This window comes from Lates calcarifer, linkage group LG23 (assembly GCF_001640805.2).
Source record: "Lates calcarifer isolate ASB-BC8 linkage group LG23, TLL_Latcal_v3, whole genome shotgun sequence".
NCBI lineage: Eukaryota > Metazoa > Chordata > Actinopteri > Centropomidae > Lates > Lates calcarifer.
This window is the reverse complement of record NC_066855.1, coordinates 9,566,435-9,586,960: the sequence shown is the minus strand read 5'-3', so window position 1 is coordinate 9,586,960 and position 20,526 is coordinate 9,566,435. Positions and strand designations below refer to the sequence as shown.

Below are 20,526 nucleotides of genomic sequence, written 5' to 3'. Positions count from 1 at the left end.
GTGACCTTTATCGTCCAGCTGGTGGTCCGCACCTCATCTCTTCTTCTGTTACTACTTAGCTGTGTAGCTAGTGGGAAAAGACACTTTCTACTTTACATTCCTCAAAGACTCACAATGTGTCTCCGCAAGTGTTGTCAAATTACAATTCTGACTTTTTCAGATGTCTCTGGTGCTGGCTGGAATGTAAAATAAAACCAATTTGGGTATTTCAAAGAAGATATAGGTAAATAGCTCCAAGTAAGACTATGATAATGAGTCTCATTGGCTGGACTAAGGAACCAAATCTATGGCTTGAAATACTTTTATTGAACTGAATTCAAGGTCTCTGTCTGAATCTGGAGGCAGAATGTGATTCAAACTGGTTGAAAGAACACTGACTTTGTGTTAACTTGGTTTGTACTTAGATATACACATATAGCTACTGTAAAACTATTGACTGTTTCAATTTGGAATTGTAATCCTTTGTTTTTTGATGGTTTGACTTGACTTTTGTTGCTGTATTTGCTTTGCCAGTACTTAACTAGTTCTTACCTCGTCATATAAAAATAAGGCAGGAAGTAATAACTGTGTATAATTTAATAGCAAAAGTTGTACAAACTCAGTGTGTGCAATGTTTATACCTGTCTGTAGAGTAATAAATATGATCTTTGGTGTAAAATGAAAGGGGTAGGTACAATTTGGCCAGGTTATTACATGATGTTTTTGTTGCAAATATGTTAAATAATCTCACATATACAGTGCTGTGCCAAAGTTTTTGGCACTTTAGCCAATTACTGTGTGCAGTCAGGGAGGTGGATCATCGGTTCCAAATTCATTCTGCAGCAGAGAGTCATTAAGAGCAGAGTCACAAAGAACAATCTGCAGCGACAAGAGGAGCAGGGAGTCCTGCAACAGATGATCTGGCCCCCACAGGGCCCCAATCTGAATAACATGGAGTCAGTGTGGGATTACATGAAGAGACAAGAGCAACTGAGACAACCTAAATCCACAGAAGAACTGTGGCGAGCTCTCCAACAACCTACCTGTCAAGTGCCTTGGTGCAGTTTTAACCTTTGGAAATACACGGTCCCACCTGTGACTGCTTTCGCCGTGGTAGAGCTACTTTAGGTGTGTTCTGGTCTGTAACTGGACTCAATCTTCACACCTTGACACATCAAACACTGCTCCAACTTCTTGTTTTTTTTTTTTACATATATGTGTATATGTGGCAAACATTTCTTACAAGAATCCCCTATCTGTTTTTTAAAGAACTGTGACCAATACTCTCAATGAGCTGGACATTTTTCAGTTGAAAAATAAACTTAAGTAATGCAGACTGATTCTAAAGCCTCTCAAAAATATCTGTGGGATTCCTGTACATTATTTGTTTGTGTAACTTAACAGCTCACACAGATATAGCTGAATCAAGCTAAAAACAAGCCAACAGAGTTTGGTTTGGTTGCAAATTTATAAGACACTGAATCAGGCATTTTCAGTTGCAAACTGACCAATCTGTATACTCACCTTTAATTGTAAAATGACTGTATCTTTGGGGCTGTTCTCTGGTAGGTTGACATTGTAGGTTTGTTGGGTGAATACCGGGCTGTTGTCGTCCACATCCAGAACAGTGACAGACAGAGTTAATCTGGATCGCCGGGGGTCCACTGCACCATCGGAGGCTTCAACGATCAGAAAGTAGTGACCCTTCACCTTTAAGAAGACATTCAGATTCACAGTCAACAAAAAGCTAAAGCTGTGAAAAATGTTTATACTGTTATCTTTGCCTTTGACCAAATCTTTGATTTCCTCCGACCTCTCTGTCCAGCGGCACAGCGGTTCTGATCGCTCCTGTGGCATTGATGGAAAAGAGCTTCTGGTGGTTGACAAGCCGATAATGGACCTGACCGCCTGCCCCCAGATCTGCGTCTGTAGCCTAAAATTACAACGAGTGCACAAGCAATAAGAAAGGTTAAATCATCCATTTTGAAAGCATGTCATTCATCAGACCGCCTTTGAGGCAAATCATCCTTTTAACTAAGAGTAAACTTCTAAATCAAGATACATGTGTGCGTGAATGAAGTATTTATGTCTCTGAATGTATACAAGTGGTTAAACTCTTAACCTCTTTCACTCTTGACATTTACAAGCTTTTCTTCTGGAATAAAGAAAGATACATGGTTGAGTAAATGCGTGTGTACAAGGCCAAGAGAAAGAGAAATTGAGGAATGACACAGAAGAGGATAATCAGCAACATTTCTTGCTTTCATTAATTTGTGTTAGCTAGGACCTTTTGGCCTTGTACTATTGCATACAATACAGTTTACACAGTCCTCTATCATAAACCTCAGCAAAAAGAGGTCATTCTTTTATTAAAAAAAAAAAACAAAAAAACAATGTAGATAACTCCCTCTCTTCCTTCCTTTCACACAAACTTTTTATGTATTACTTTGATAAGGTGACAAAGACAGACCTTGGGGATCTGTTCTCGCTCTCTGCCTCTCTCTCCCTCTCACATTTCCCATGGTAGTGGCTTTTTCCTACTTTTATTCCTTACTACTGCTTGTCCAGAGGAATTGAACTTCCCACTGGTTGCAACCGCTAAACTTTTCCAGAGTTAATGAGACAGTGGTTCCAATTTTCACTTGGGAAAAAACCCCAGCACAGAGTATCTTCTTTGTAACACTCCTTTCATCTGACTATCTTTCAGTATCTGCAGACTACAGTCAAACTCTGACTCCTTCTCCACATCTTCTCTTTCAACTAATAAAATAAGGTGGTGAAAAGGTGACAAATTGCTAGCTGGTGTTCATTTCACCCTCACTGAGTGTTCATCCTGTCCAGTCAGAATTCAGAGGGCATTAAAATAGATGAGGCCAGAGCAGAGGAGAGAAGAACAGAGGAAATATTAACATGGTTTGTGTGTGTGTATTTGTGTATATTTGTTTGAGCAGTGCTAGGGTTTGCTTACAGAGCTTTTTCAGTCCCCAGAAGAAAATTATAATTGGAGAGGTTCTTAGTAAGTGTTAAATGAAAATGAATGATTGCCTCACATCTGTTCCTATAGCTAACAGTAAGAAAACTGTGCATTAGTCTGTGCATGTAATGATCAGTCAGAGCCAGAATAGTCAGGACTTGGCATAGCAAAGGTAAAAGGAAGGAGGATTGTTTTCATTTTTAAATGTCAAAAACATGGATTGTTTTATGATTAAAGATAATCCTTATGTCATTTGAATATATTGTGTTTCAGTGCTAATTTTGTCAGCAAAGGTGATGACAATAAATTCTCAGCTCATCTAAACTTTATTTATATAGTACTTCACACACAACACAGATGATCCAAAGTGAATAGACATTTTGTGTCTATTGAAAAATTTAAACAGTGGCTCTGCACCAGGGGCACGCTGACCCCCTGGGGTTTTGCCCAGTGGGCCTGTTTAGTAATGCATCCATGTAATTAGCACCAATCACAAAGTACAACTGAGGCTAATGGGAGTATGTTTTGCAGGTATTTGATCATTAAACAGAGAGTCGGACAAACAGACATTCTAACCTGTTGGCGGTGAAAAGTTAAGGCATTGCTAAGGTTATGAGGATTATGTGGCTTGTGAATGTTTGATCAAAATTTCATGGCAATCCGTCCAATATTTGTCAAGATATTGAGGTGGCCCATGCAGAAGTACTTCTCACTGAGCGATTTAAGTTAAAATGTTATTTTCTTTATGATCAATGAGCACCTCAGTTTAGAACAAGTTAGGATGCAATGGAAATTTGTACTTAAAAGCAAATATATTCCGCATTGCATTAAATCCTTTTGCTAACAATTCATCCAAAAAAGCAGGGAGAAAAGGATGTAAAAGATAAAATTGATATTTGAATGCACTTTGCTGTCAAGCTACTGCATTATGATTTGTAGTATGTTTGTATATTATATAATGTATGTGGGCTGTAATTTCCACACCATTTCCTTGTATCACAAACATTCTAAATTGTAACTTTATTAGCAGTGTCACAATTGTCAGTTTAATATTACTGTTTATCTAGCCCCTATTACTCATTTATATTCCATTTTATTTGCTGAACTGTGTCATTTCTTGCAGTGACCCATTTTTTCTGGTTTTCCCCAACTTTGGATCATTAAAATTTCATCTTATCTCACACATTGACTATTAGGATTAATAGAAATTAGACTCTCTTGCCAGTGTTATGTAGAATACAAGAGAGAAGAATGAAGTCCTCTTGAAGTGATTTGTACTCAGTGATTCATCGCTATCTGGGTGTAAAACTGTGTTATAAATTTAATGGAGCATTCAGCTTTTGGGTGATTATCTTGGATTGTTTGGAGAGGGCAGAAAGACAGAATGAAATGTAGACAATGGGAGAGAATGGGAAAAAGAGAGAGCGAAAGTGAAAAGAAAAGAGGCAGCTGGGAGAGAGAAAAAAATAGTGGAAAGAAACAGATAGGAGAAAATACGTTTTACAAATGTGCAACTGTGTAAGTTTTTGTATATGTAAAAGAGGAGAAGTGGACGTAATGTGTGTGCTCATTTTTTTTGATTTCTACATTATCATCCATGCAAAGCAGTGTTGTAAATTAATGATGTGAATCAATACTCTTAAAGCAGAAGTTTGACATTTCTAAATATGAGCCTACAGCCAGCAGCTAGTTAGCTTAGCTTAGCATAATGACTTTGTATATGTTATCCAAAATGTACCAATATAAAATCTTTTTCTTTTACAGAACATAATCCAGAAAAAGATGCTTGCTGAAGTTCAGAAATGGTGTCATCACATAGTTTGTCCAGCAGATACAGTATATATAAAAGAATAGCAGCCAGTATATTGATGGTGAAATTCTTTATCAGTCAGGCTCTAATTGTTGGCCGACGTGAGGCATCCATATTTGTTTTGTTTTCAGGGAGCTGTGTATTATTAAGTGCCAAGTTGGATAAACTGGAGCTTTCAGAAAACCTGAGGTATGTTGACATGAATGCTACAAGTCATCCCGGCAAACAGACTTCAGGAATTTACTGTTCAGAGCCAAGGTCAGTCAACATGTGTAAAACAGCCAATTGTCATTGTTACACAAGATATAGCATGTTGATTAGAGACATTTGGAGGTGCTGACAGGCGAACTTTGTTATCTTTAGACAGAGCCAGGTTAGCTGAGGAGACAAGGCTGCTGAGTCAGTCTTCTCAAGAGAATGAGTAATAGCCATTTTTCCAAAGCGTCAAACCATTCCTTTAAGTGTCACATTTTTGAGCCTTCACCAACAGTGAATATACATTCAGAGTATTTAGATCCCTTGACAATTTTTTCACATATGCTGTCTGATGTATTTCAAAAAGCAAAAATAACTTAATAGCGCTCAGAAATGAGCACAATGTCAATCTAAAGTGTAAAGTTGAGTTTTTCCATGAAAAATTTAGCCCTGCAATCTAAGCAAACTGATTATTATTATGAAAAAGGGCATGTTTGATATATGACAAGGAAACATTATTGTCCATAAAACCTTCCCTCAAGCTGCCAACAGTGATCCTGTCATAGCAATGCATTTTAGACACTGGATTAAATCCTTTAGATAGTAGGCTGAATTTATCGCCTTGATGTCAAACATATTGATGACTGCAGTTCCTGGAGTTAGGTACTGTAGAAGGTGTGTGTGCATGTGAGTGACTTTCTTTCTGCCTCTATCTTTCCTCCTGTGTTCTTTATCCCTCTCGTGTCTTATCCCTCCCTCACTGTCTTTCTAACAGTTCCCTCAGAATAATTACATTGCCAGACAGTTAAAGGCCAGGAACACAATAGGATTAATGTCTCGGCTGCCTTACGTCTGCTGCTTTTCAACACACACTGACAAAAAAAAAAAAAAAAAAAAAAAAAAAAAAAAGTGGCTTGAAGCCTGAAATACACACTCTATCTCTACAATCGCCAGCTCTGCTTTTCATGTTTGGGTGCTCATATCTCTTTTCTTCCTATTTCCCCCTTTTTTCATCTCTCTTTTCATCACTTTCTCACCTCCACCTCCAATTTCATTCCTAGATACAACAACAGAAGTGCCTACAACTGAAACTAAATTATTGAGTTTTTTTTTCCACCCGTCTCTGAGCACATTTTCTTTTGCTGTACCAATAAACCATATAGTCAGGTGTTACAACAGCGTGGGAGCCATCTCTTACGCATACAGACAAGCCATCAATCTGCTATCTTACTTCTACATTGAGTGTTAGTGTGTGTGTGTGTTTGCTACTGTATCTGAGACTGGTATTTCTTCTTTTAAACTCTGTTTCCCCATCAGGTAAAATTTGTGCTCAACCTGAATTTCATTTCAGTATTTGGTTTAGCTACACATGGTGTAATGTACTTTTGGGCAGCAGGAGCACATTCATACACATCCAAATGACACACAAACTATAAATGTATCACCTATGTGCACTTAAGATGTATGCGCACTTGCTCTACTATAATTTCTGTTGGTATGGTTTAGAGCAGTAGTTCCCCAACTTGTCTTTTAAAATTCTGTTTATTTTTTCAGGCTCTCCACTAATGTTTGCCTTTGTGTTGTAAAGAAGGAGAAGTTCACCTCATCTGGCTTCTAAAAAAAGAATTCAAATAATCACAATCAGATGCATGTACACATCTCAGCCTCTTATTTTAGGTTGTCAAAGGGAAAAAAGATTGGAAAAAATAGTTTAGAAAGCTAGCTTAATGCTGATATGTTAATAGAAATAAAAAAAGATGACACATTCCATATTCTTTTTTCTTTCTTTTTCATTAATGATGTGTTTCCTGCTTTCATTGCAGCTTTCTTGAATGTGCCAAAGCAGAATAGATTTTTGTTTCTAGTGAAATGATGTTGTTGTAAAAGGAAACATGGTTTGCCACGCTATATTCACAGTATGACAGATTGATACAATTTACTTTCTGAAGCTTTTTTCCCTCTTAAAACATGTTTTTCTTATGAGTCTTTTTCTTATTCAAAGTTTATAGCTAGACAAGCAAACAGCCTTGTATAGCACGTTGCTGCTGACAGCACATGTAGAGAGTAAACAATCATGCTGTAGTGACAAGCAATCATGCCATGAAGGATCAACAGTCTGCAATTTTGCGTTGCGGTAATCAAGTGCGCCAGGTGATTTCGCTGATTCATTCCTCTCTCTGTGGTTGACGGTGTGCCAATCAGGAAAATCATCTGCTGTTGTGTTGGATGGGAGGAAAAGCCGCCCAATCCCTCACAGCACATGACTGCCTGAACCCAACAGTAACCTGATGAAGAGGTACTCTGGGAGGCGGCTAGCTGGATATAAAATCTTTGATTTTTCAAAGCTTCACATAATGTCGTGCCCTGTTGATTCAGTGGGAATGTCACAAGATGGCCATCAAGGGCAAATGGCACCACTGCAGCTCCAATGATGCAGCCTCATCCACAGTTTGTCCACATTTTTAATAACTTACTGGAATCCATCAACTCTCCGTTACATCTGCCACTATACACAGTAATGAAGAAGTCACTTCAAGTTGTGGCATTTTTAAGTACACTTAAAAATTCAAGCACCAATCAAAAGTCAGAACCAGTCAGGATTAGATGTTTCTAACCTATGTTGCACGTGTTTTAATGCATTACAGTATACATTTCTTATTTTTGACTGGCTATAATTCTCTGCTGACCAGATGACCTCCCTCTGAATTCACCCAGTCCTCTCTCCTCTTTCAAAGAGACCATGTCTTAAACTCATGAAAGTCAGATCAAGAATGGAGCCGTACTCCCTTAGCTCTGTCGCCTCCCCTCTTCTCTACCTCTGCCTCTCTTACCTCTCCCCAGCGTCTTTCTCTCATTTCTCTCTGCCACCCAAGCATGTCTCACTTCCTCCCCCTCTTTCCATCTCTCTCTCACTCTCTCTACCTTACCAGCATCAGCAAACCAAGGTCAGGCCCATTCATTCTTCTGGAAATCTGTTTAATACCTACAGGTACGGACCCTGGTTTGGAATGAGGCCCAGAGTCGTGTCTTGCACAGCACACTGAGGGATCACACCGTCTGTTTTGGTTTGGAAATTATCCAAGGGTCCTTGAGAGGGAGGAAAGTTCAGGATTGGAATACTTTCAAGCGCCCTCTCTAAAGATTAGGGTGGGTTTTTGGATGTTGAATTTGGAAGATGCCCAAAGGTCTCAGCGATGGTTAAAATTTGGAATGCTGGGAATGAAATGTCCTCTTAAAAGATAAGGGTGGATTTACAAGTTTGGAGTTGTGCCAGATGGTCCAAATAAGAAAAGGTATTGAACTTTTAAGTTTAGAACCTGTTAAAAGTTAAGACTCTCTCAAAATCCTAGACAAGAGCATACAAGTGCCATACATTTATCTGAAGAGTAGTCCAAGTGTTCAACCAAAGAGGCATGATTAACATTTAGAAGCTGGCAAAGTGTCAGGCTGATCAAAGACCCCCTGACACGGGTGTATAAAGGCTATGAATTAAGCTTGGAGAAAATCCAAGCTAGCATGCAACTGAGGGAGCATCTTTAAAGATCACAGCCTATCAAAGTGTCAGGTTTACCCATGACCCCTGTCTGGGGAATACATGAGTCAGTTATTAGGTCTGGAACAAGTCCAGTAGTCTTTGTGGTAAGTGGAGACAAGGCTGCTGATGCAGGTGAAAAGGCATCCCATGGTGTTGAGGGAAGATCATGTTACTGAGACGTGCTAAATTTCTTTTTTACCTCTTTTACCATCACAGTATAGCTGTGTCAGAGTTAGACTTATCTATTTTTGCAATATACAATTTAATTCAATTGATCTTTGTTGACATTGACATCCTTTTTGAACTTTTAGGATAGTAGATTTTCAGGAGGAAAAACGTAGAAGTATATAATCGCATTAAAAATCTCTGTTTAAACTTAAATTTAAAATGCTGAAAATGATGTAATAATTTTAAAATCACAGGAAAACAGTCAACCCTAACACCTTGTCCTCACATATGCCAAAGGAAGCCTGGTATCCTTTCCACCTACAAATATGCACACACAGTCTTTTGAGTATAACAACATACAGTCCTAATTACAAAGCTACTGAGGTTTGCAGACTTATGTTAGAGATCTCTGGTCCCCATTGTAAAGGATTATAGGGGCTGAATTTGATTAGAGCCTCTGTGAATCTGTGTGCTGCATGCATGTGTTGGTATGTGTGGTATTAGACTGTGGTGGGACAGACAGAGAGCTGGAGAGTAAATATACATCTTTCTTTCAAGATAGTGACCTGTCCATATCAGGACAGCAGCAACGAGACTTGCAGTGAGACATGGTGATTTGCGCCACAATAAAAAGAAGAGTTTTGTGAAGTTGTGGTGTTTTTTGAAGAGTGCAATCTGTTGTTCTACATGGTCTCCCACTGTGTTGGGCCTTTTAATTGCAGATGTGCAGTCAGAAATTATTGATACAGTGAGATAAACTGTAATCTAAATTGGCTTTTTTGTTCATGACTCATCATTACAACAAAAGATTATTGCGAGGGAAAGCACACAACAAGCTCACAAACAAATGCAGAGTCATGGATGTGTGCATAATGACCACATTAGCATACAAACGCAAACATACCCTCATATAATCATGCTGTACTTACATATACAAGTTCACACAGAATATATGTAAAGTATGTTACAGTGGTGAGATCATTATTTATTTTAAACATGTAGTGAGAAGATCATGTGCATCTGTTTGCTGCTTCTCTGTGTATGTTTTAGAGTGTGTTTGTGTTCCTACCTTGACTTGTCCGACGTAGGCATGATCCTCCTCTTCGATGACAGTGAGGTTTACAGGCAGTGAAGCATTCGAACAGCGGGTCATTGTCATTAACATCTGTCACCACAATGTTCACCATCGCAGTGGAGGTCTACACACACAGAGACACAAATTTGTGTTACTGCAGAAAACATCATGAAACTGTTTTTTTTTTTTTTAAATTCGATTTAATATTTTTGACTCGTGTCATCACTGTTATCAGTGCACACAAGATGAATCCATCTTTAAATTTCAGTGGTTTTATTTTACTTTCTAAGTCTATCTGTCCCTCTTTGCTTCTGATATAACAAACTGAAGAGCCCATTATATTTGTTAATTAGCTACACTCTGGTCCAGCTCACATCTTCCGTTGAACAACGGTCTACTTTGCACCCTTTCTTCTGCATTAAAATGGATATTTGTGTTAGCATATGCATAATTAAGAACAACATGTGAACATTAGTTAAAAAGCATAGCCAACTCTACAATGAGTGTGGGTGCAAAAAGTACCCCCAGCAGTAGAAAGCTGAACCTGGATCAGACTCATTGGCGAATCGATTACACGCAGGCACACATTCCTGGTACATGACTTTATAACATAAATCACTGTGTTTCAGACAGATAATATTATTCCTGCAATGATAATTTTCCTAGGTGGTTGAATCCTACTCATGCTATTAAAAAGCACTTGTGAAGTGGTTTGATAAGCCTTCAAACTCACATCTACTAGTCAAAGTGGCCTTACAGGGTTGTACTTACATCTTATCTTATCTTATATATTCTCTTATATTTGAAACAACATACCCACAAAGAGCCTGCTTAGAGTGTGTGTGTTTATGTGTAACAAAATGTAAGTGTTCACAACACAACAATAGCAAACTTCATTGTCTATTTAAAGAGCACACTGCTTGATAATGGTGCAATTTCTAATTTCTAATCACATGGTAGTCCTTTAGGAACGGATAATTAATTGGTTTAATTTGCTAAATGCAACACATGCTATTGTTTTGTTACCAAAAATCCAAATGGATAGATGGATGATGAGCTCTCTTTCTGAGGAAACTTCACAATAAATGTCACACATGTGCACTGTTTCCCAGCAAAAGCACAAAAACTATAACCAAGTAAGGGCAGAGGAGCAGGAGAGAGAGAAAGAAGCTGGTAGGAGGTCACCAATTTCCTAATTTGACTTTCATGAGAGCGGAAGAGAGAGCAAGTGATCGAAGATTTGACTTTTAAAGAAGGAAAGTGGGAGGAGGAGGAAAATGGGGGGAGAGCTAACCGATTCACAACAGTGGGATGAAAGGAGAAAAAGCAGACTGTGTGTGTGGGGGGGGTATATGTGTGTGTGTGGAAGAGTTACAATAATAGAGGTGACAACAGGCTATTGAGGTTGGCAGGGCACACGGTGATGCAAGTAATTTGAGGTTAAGAGCTCACAGTTGACAAAACAGTTTATCTGAATGCCAATATATGTAGAGTAGAATGAGCTCTGATAAGGCAGTCTGTGAGCAATGCTGGCAAAGGCTTTAAGCACATCATTTTCAAATAACAGCACACCTACGAGTTTATTATCTTTCTGATTCCAAGGCCACCTGCCAAAGTTTAACACCTACCCTCCAAACATTACATGCTCATTTTCAGAGTCCTCAGTTCAATTGTACATTGTGCTAGTGTGCATTTGGACAGTAGGTGGTAAAGGATTGAGATTTTGGCTCTATTTGACTCTCTTCCTGCAAGGTAATCCCTCTGTAACTGAGATCTATCTTGTCAATTACCCAGCGACCACCTGCAATAGATGGGAATCCACTGATGTCTGCCAACTTAAAAACTCTGCTAGCATGACCAACCTGGTGCATGTTTCCCCTGCTTGCTCTATATTGTCACAATTCAAAAATACAGCTGGCAGTATTTTAGATTTTATCCACTGCCTACCATTCCATGAAGATAAAATTCACAATTAATTGAACCTACTGAAAAGCATTGCCTGTGTAGCAACAGCCTAATTTAACTTGGCCATGGACCTCTATTGTTGTCTAAAAATGACTGCAAACACACCAGTGAGCCCCACACTTACACTCAGAACTAGACATGCTCCCTCATTACGCTGAACATGGACACTGTAGTTTATTTCATGTCAGTCCAACATACATCATCCTGCTGCTGTAAATTGTCACCAGCACACCAAATATGGAGCACAGTGTTAGCACACGCCAGATGTTTTATTCATGCATAATCACTGGCTCATTCATCAGCTGTTTGGCTACCAGCTGACTAGTAATGTCTGATCATATTCATCGAGGTGTACAGCACAGCCGTTAAAACCTGACACATCTTACTGTTGCTCTGATTTAAAAACAGCAGCTAACAAACAACCTGTTTTCTTTTGCTTGGATAACATTTACTAAAAAAAAAAAAAAAAAAAAAAAAAAAAAAGCTCTTTGCTCTCTCAAAAAAGCAAACTATAAATTTCTGACCCATTTTTAAACAGTTATGCATTCACTAGAAATGAATAAGCTTGTGGCCGAGTGCCAAATAGAAATGATGGAAAGTATTATGAAAAAAAGTGAATGTTTTTTTTTCGTCTATTTATTGTATTTGTTGATGCAAGTTTCTGAAAAATGCAAGCCTTATCGTTTAAGCTATTGAATAAATTATTTTTTACATTCATTACTTTAGCTGCAGTGGCACTAATTTACACAGTATTTAGTGACGGATGATGATTTATTTCCCCATGCCACATTACAGTACAATATAGTCCATATGACAACAGCACACTGTCCCTGCACCAAAGTTGCATCCTATGATGCACAGTGTCCTTACAGTGGAGCTGCTTTACTGCAGCAGCTCGTACGGTCCTCAATCTGTGGCAGTATGATGGATTCACTGGCCAAATAGCCAATTAGGCACTTTGTAGTCTGACACTCTCACAACGGGACATTCAATAATAGGGGACACAGACGGGAGTGTGTGTGCGAGTGTGCACGCATATGAAGACAACCCAAGGCCTTTCGAGTGATGCTGATTAATGGGCCTGTATAAGGAAACTACCCCCCAATCTTCTCTTCTCTTTATTCTATTTCTTTCTTTCCTTGTCTTTCCTTCTGTCTCTCTGTGTAGCTCATACCATTCCTCTCTCTTACACCTTCTCTCTCTCTCTCTCTCTCTCTCTCTCTATTCACAATTTTCTACTCTTTTTTCTTGGCTTTCAAAATATAATGGAGTGTCAAGCAGAAAAATGTCCAAACTACTTTTAGCCATTTTCTGACTTAAAGACCTTTGGGGCACAAAGATAATACACTAATTGTCAAGGTCCAGAGAGGAATTGACTAAGTATATGTGTGCATGTGTGTGAGAGTGTGTGTGTGTGTGTGTCAAGACTCCTTTATAGTATGAACACACAGCCCAATTGTTAAGGTAATAAGAGCCCCCTGAATACCTCTCACATCCCTCCCCTCCTCTCTCTAACTTCCTCCCACTTGTTCTCTACCTCCATACTGTGTGTGAGTGTGTGTGTTAGAGAGAGAAGGTCAGTGTATTCAAATCAGCATTTTCTGTCCTCAGAGGGACCTTTTGTTTTAATTGACATGGAGGGAGAGGGGGTCAGCGAAGAGAAGGAAGAGGAGGAGAGGAGGAGAAGAGGAGGAGGAGGGGGAGACAAACTTCTTTTAAGGCTAGTCTAACAGATGGATGAGGAAGGGAGATGGGAGGGAGAGGAGAGCAGAGGAGAGGCAAGAAAGGGAAACTGATGAAAGCCAGAGGAAAAGAGGGGCGAGGGGAGTGCAACAGGACTCCATCCGATGTCTTCATTTGACTTTCATGTGAGTGAGTGACTAAAGATTTGACTTTTAAAAAAGGAAGGAAGAGAGGAACAGAGAGAAAGAGAGAGAGAGAGAATGACTCTGGTGACCTATGATCACTTAGGTAGGTGAGAAAGTGAGGAAGGGCACACACTCGTTTATCCCTGCAAAATAGCTCTTGCTCCGGAGTAAACACATCCAAATGAGAATGTGTTTTAACCATTTTGTATTTTTACACATTTACTCAGACTTTCTTTGATACTTTTCAGGTCATGCAAGTGTTCTATCCACATGGAAATGCCAAAACAATTAGGCAAACATTTTTATCTTTTCGTCTTTGACTCCTTTCAGTTGGCTGTCACTTCAAAGTTTTTGCGCTGGAGAGTCGGATCATAAACTGAGTGGAAGAAGAAGTTTTCCTGATAAAAGGTCTAAGGACCAAGGCAACAGGGATAAAGTGAGCACGAAGGATCACCGATTCATGGGATTGTTGGATCTTCGACAGCTGGCAAATACTACTGCTGACCAAACAGTACATCAACAACATCTGGCAAGGAGTGAGATGGACAAAGCTCGGTTTCTTTAACCCACAACTAAACATCAAGCTGGAATTTCTGGATTTATCCACTTGGGAGAAGAACTCCTTTTTAGGTGTGAAAAAAATGCTCAGAAGTGTAGACCAAAACAAACAGATGGAAAAAGATGATTTGCAGATTTAGCCAGTTTAGTGTTGATGTAATCCCCAACTGTTTCCTTTGAGACACTGTGCGATCTGATAAAATCAACACGTTAATACATATAAACCCTAAACCAACATATTTTTTCTCAGATAATGATTTATTATGTTCCTTTTCCACTTATTAATTTTCTAAAGTGCTTATCCTGTTCACAGTTGCTGAGCCTACAGCCTTTATTCCCATTATTTTTCATATCCCTTTAATTATTTAAGTACATAATTATACATATTGGTCCAAAGTTCACTGCTATGAATAGATTTGGGCCTTTTATTTTGATGTTATTGTGATTACTATTATTACTGAATGATGTGTACTTCCAAAAAAATGTCTCTAATATCCCCCTTTTCACATAACACCACAGATGCTGTTTGTGGCATTTCACTGTGAGGGATTTAGCTTCCCTCCCTGCAGTCACTCAGTATAATTCCACAGGGGATGCGAAGCAACTCAAGTAAAGACAACCAGTTAATATCTGTGTGGCACATCTGAGTTTCTTACCCCATCTGGCTGTCCGTCTGAGGCTGTGACCACCAGGGTATAATAATCCACAGACTCTCTGTCCAGAGGCTTGTCCAGAACCAAATACCCTGAACTGGAGAGAGAGAAAAACACTCAGAGTCCTGTTAACCCTCTAGGCTTGGCCTTAAAAAAAGATCAGAACAGAAAAATTTTAAAAAAAGCAGAGTACACTTTTATTTTCATACCCACGAATCCTATGATTTTCTGAGACTTTTCAGTCGATTGTTAACAATGTAGATGCACTCTCATGCTAATAGTTCCAGCCATTTGTCGGTGGTCTCTATGCTAACGCTGATAACATGGGAATACGTTGGAAACCTGTCTTGTTTTCTTGAAATGTGCATTCCTCTTTATATACGCCGCTTTGGAGACAATTTCTCAGACATTTACAAACAGTGATAACCACTGCATAAAAGCCTTAAGACCCAGAAGTGTATTTCTTAAGACCCAGAAGTGTATTTTTTTTACTGCGATTATGGGTACTTTGGTGATGCAAATGGCGCCTCACCCACAATGATATAAAGAACTGCCCTCTTGGGCGCTCTTGCGATAATGGCTCAGACAGTGATGTGTCATTAAGAAACAGTATTGTTATGTAACAGTGCTTATATATTTATATACAAAATGCCTCTAAACTACAATAAGATCTTATAGGAATGTGATACATTATACATAGTATAATATATTTCAATGGCTAATTCTCATAACAAGTCTCATTACATAACATACGGTGTGATTTATTAGTATGGTTCACTAGCCACATAACCTTGCACTCAATACTCACTGAATATCAATTCAATAATCAAGAATATTGTAACAACGAGAGTAAAAAGATACGTCAGACTTAAGTGAAAATGATTGCAACATAATTAAGAATGTATTCTAACTTTTTGATGACTGTTCTAATTGATTAGTTTTTTTTTTTTCCAAGCGAAGATTTACATAATGATTGAAGTGTTTTTAATTTGAGCTCCTTTCATGAATCAGAAACCATCGGAAACGCACATTTTATCCACATATCATCGATGTGTGTGTGTAGATGTGTGTGCGCTGACGCATAAATAAACATGTGCATGTGCATATGTTAAGTGGTTCACAGAGGGAAAGATGGGAAGCCTTTTTTTTTCTCTTTTAAACAGAAAAATGGTTCATGTATATTTATGGATTCATGAAAAGCAAAGTCTGTGAACAGATATACACCCAGTCTTATTTTCTCATCTACACCAGAAATTGACACATTTTCTTGACACACCTGCCGCTCTCAAACCAAACATCTGCTACGACATGCGGGGAGGGCCTACAGTAAATCCCACTGATCCGAACGAACTCAAGCTACCTCAAATTCCCTCAAACGCTAATGCTGATGAACCTCCTCAAAGCTCATCACTTGCATCCTGCACTGATGCTGGCGTTTTTATTTCTGTATTGAAGTAATCAAAATATTTTGCCCATTAGACCGTGTTACATCTGTGCCAGCCACCTTGAAAAATAGGCCAATATCAGACCTGTTTGGGTGTTCTCCTGACGCACACTTCTTCAGTATTTGACATTCTGCACAAAAGCAATGAGAAATCGCCCCATTCTGTGCCAGTATGAGTGCTGCACGTCATGCTGCATTTATGCAGTGGGAAAAGGACACTTTATAGTGCTGTAATGCAGAAAAAGCAGCCGAAACAAATGCCTGACGGAGGCCATCAGATATTCCTAGAATGCAGAAATGAAAGCTCCTCAATTCATTTTAATCTTTGCTATGAATTTCTGTCCTTTACTAAGTACTTTGCCTTAACTCCTCATTTGTCTGTCACTCTTGCTCATTGTTTCCTTCCCAGCTCTCTTAACGCTGTGTCCCTCATCTTTCACTCTGCCCTGCCCTGCTCTCTTATCTCTCTCTCCCCCTCCTCTCTTCCCCATCCTTACAATTCTGCCCCCTCTGTCTTGCAGTCTTTCACCATACTTTCCTTTGTTACTCTCTCTCCTTCTCCCTCTAGAAATGCAGATAGGATCTTTCCCCTTTTTAATGAGCAATAAATGAATAAATAAAACAAAAGCCCGCTGAGTCCGTACGTGAGTGTGAGTGTGTGTGTGTGTGTGTGTGTGTGAATGTGGGAGAGAGTATAGGTGTGTTTGGGTGAAGCCTTCGGCGGAGTCTGAGCCTTGAATGATATAATTTAGACTTCTTTCAACTGCACACATACACACACAGACACACTATAAGTACACCCTCGTATACTGCAGTATGCACTTACTCAGACAACAATTTTAGCACACAACCAAAAAATGATAAGAAAACAGAAGAATTGCACGTGTGTACTTACCTCTGCTGTAGTGAAAAATGTCCATGAGGGTCTCCGCTGTGGATTTTGTAAGTGATGGGGTCCCTCTCCCGATCTACAGCCTTAAGAAGTAAACAGACAGACAGACACACACTATTATTTTCCATCAGCAAATTCTGCCCTTATATGTGACTGATTGTACCCCAGGAAGTACTTTCTGCAGTTGCCAGAGGGATATATGGAAAGATAGTAGCTCAATCAATTTGAAAACTAGAAAATACCATTTAATTTAACTCTTGGATTTCATGTTTGCAATTAATGATAGTAGTGTCTGATCAACTTGTTGGAAAGTGAGCAGAGAAGTTGAATTATTAGCTAAAGTAATGAATAAGCAGTTCAAACAAATAGGTAAAAGTGATGTATAAAGGGTTGTAATAGTCCAAAGTGAGGTGAATGGTTAGAATAATCAGATGTAAAATGGGAGCATGAGTTCACCTGTAGATTAAGCAGTGTTGCTCCGGTCCTCATAGCTTCGCTGATCTCTATGTTGTATTGTTGCAGGGGGAAACGGGGAGGGCTCTGGTTGTTTGGGGGCAAAACTTCGATATAGACAGTGGTAATGGATGACCTGGAGGGAGAGAGTGAAGGTGAAAAAAGGGTTAAAGCAAACTGGACAGTCTGGGAGTGTACAAAGACAGCTACAGAAACAATCTTAACAGAGAAGCAGATAAAGGAGGAATAGTAGCAGTGGGAATGTTAGAGAGGGATGTGAGAGGGGAAAGGAGTAAGAGAAGAGCCGGAGGGCAGCACAAGAGGATGGTGGGTTAAAAGAAAAAAAAAGGGGAAAAAAGGGCACCATCAGGGAGGGTGAATGGTCTATTCTTTAAGTTAAGAGTGTTTGGCCAGTGTCTGTTTCTTTGCACTTCATGCTGTGTTTAAGTAATCGATAAGAGCATGGACTCAACAACAGTGCGAGCGGCAAAGACACCAGACAGTTTTCTACTGCTGGGCTTACAAACATCTTTGTGCTGGGTTTAAGGCTTCTATTGTGCATTTTGACAAACTTATCCTGCTATTTCAATGATTGATTCTGGTGGGGGCTGGTGCTGTTTCACTGGGAGAAACTGTCTATTTTTTATTCCTCCATTTTAATAAGAGTGCGTCTGAACAGAGTGACACTACCTTGTTAGGGCAGTACTATATCGTTCCTTACTGTGCCCTTTATTATGCAGTGTAATGAACCTTATTATGCAGCACGGCATATTTGAAGACCTTCAGAATCTCAGCTGTTACTTAAAGCTGAGCCTTGCACCAGAACACATAAACCCTTAATATCATATTAGAATGAATATCGTGAAGAGGTTTGTACACCTGTCCTGAACTGCGAGTGATTACACCAGTTACATAACAAGGCGAGGTGAACCAGCTGTGGAGGATAAATGGAGCTGGAAATGTCTTTACAGGTGAGGCAACTTTATCAAAATGTTTCAAGGTGGGATTACAAAAGTAAGGGTTTCATAAAAGAAAAGGAAATAGGCTTAAAAGCAAACCAGACAAAAGAAAAAAAAAAGGGAATTATGCAGAGTTTCTAATTTGTAAGGCAAAGACACTGAGAGAAAATGCACTTGAGTAGTATCTGACAGAAGATTGTTTCACTTTGTAAAATAAAGTCTTAATTACACAATGTTTACTTCTCCTTTGATAAACAGCTTTGGCTGTTCAATAAGCTGTATTCACTGACATTTTTTAATCAATGTAACACTTATTCCAAAATAGCATGTCACCTTAATGACCCACAATTGACAGAGCTGTTTATTTCTGGTGCCATAAACAGCCTGTGTCCTTATGTCAATTTCTGAAAATATTTGATTACCTGGGTCACAGTTGTCATGTTTCAGCCCCTTGGCAAATTGACTGCCTTATATAACCGGGAGATAGCAACGTGCTAAATGCAAATTAAAGTAAGACCCAAATGAAAACAGAACCGACATCTGCTATATCAATTAATTTAGATAATTTAGTCGAGAATTGTGATGAACAGCTCAACAGCTCCTTCCCAACAGATGAGGGAGAGCTGCTGGAACCCTCGATAATGACCTTAAGGTAAATCGGTAGGAAACACATCAGCATCAGCACAGGTTTTTGAGATACATTTTACACCACGCCAACAAAATAATGCTAATAAGTGTGTAGTATCTTTGGTCTGCTTTCATGTAGATGTACCACCAGACCTTCTCACAATTCTAACTAGAATTACCACCTCATGGTTTAATGCCTGTACCTTTCAGTTCAGTTGCACTTAATTATCTGGGAAATTCTTCAGTTATGGCCAAAAATCTGTGAGTCCAAGTGAATGTTTGTGCCAACTTCTTTTTTTTAATTTCCTCAAGCATTCCTGAGATATCGTGTTCATGAGGCAAGCGTGTTTTGTTCAGACCCAGCGACCTTGACCTTTCATCACCGAATTCTAATCGATTCATCCTTGAGTCCGTGTGAACGAATGTTTGTGCCAAATTAGTGTGGATTACTTTGAGGCATCCCTGAGATGTTGAGGTCACAAGGCCAAAAATGTGTTTTAGTTCGGTCTCTGTGACCTTTCAAATCAGTTCATCTTGAGTTTGAGTGAAAATCAATATTTCCTTAACATGCAGTTACCACCTTTTTACTCTAGCTTTCAAGTTATAAAAGAATAATCTTACACTACATTGTACCAGTGTGGAATATACTTACAGGTTGTTCAAACCCTTCTTCGAAACTTTATAGTGTTTTCACTGAGTTAAATATTCATGGAATTCAGTCATTTTATTGTATATGCGTTTCCCAAAACTCATTTGGCTCCAGTTTGTATCTTAGAAAATGTTGGGCTCACTACTTAAATTTAAAATAACATTTTCTCTAAATGTTTTCCTCCTTCCAAAGAGTGGAGGCCTGATACTGGCTAACAAGAAAAGAACAGTGGCTCACCGAAGATCATCTGGATGAAATGTAAATGTTGCTTTAGAAAGAAAGAGCGTACTGCTCTAGTCCTGTAACCTGGTTAAATTCCAATTTTACGTTTTGTCAAATTGGTTATAACTAATTAATGGGCTGGAAGAAGCTCAGTTACTCCAGTTTCCCAGTTTTACCACCACAGGACACAAGCGACATTAGGTTTTTGCCCTAAATTTCAGAGTGAGAAACCACAGGGAATTCGTTTGTGTTCCCACTTGGCTGAGAGTGCCGAGTTCCAGCAGGGGAGAGAAGGGAGAGATTAACTCCACTCAAACTGGATCATCGACTGAAAAACCCAAAGAACCTCGGGTCTAAACAATAGCCCACAAAATCTGTTTACGTTCACAACAATAAATAAATAAAGAGATAAAGGCTGGGAAAATGCAAGCCGCCAGAGAGAGTGAAAGCCAGTGTTTTATTAAAACAATTCAGATGGCATTTTTGATGAAAACCGACTA

General features: G+C 39.0%; 1 protein-coding gene across 1 annotated transcript in view; it reads right to left on the bottom strand.

The window, feature by feature from the left end:
* Positions 1-20,526, bottom strand: part of LOC108873433 (protocadherin-15-like) — a 132,479-nt gene that overhangs the window by 61,951 nt on the left and 50,002 nt on the right. Inside the window, 7 exon segments of the mRNA XM_051066397.1 lie at positions 1,504-1,689; positions 1,793-1,912; positions 9,731-9,790; positions 9,792-9,860; positions 14,784-14,877; positions 17,120-17,199; positions 17,573-17,705. Coding sequence (XP_050922354.1) covers positions 1,504-1,689; positions 1,793-1,912; positions 9,731-9,790; positions 9,792-9,860; positions 14,784-14,877; positions 17,120-17,199; positions 17,573-17,705 — 742 coding nt within the window.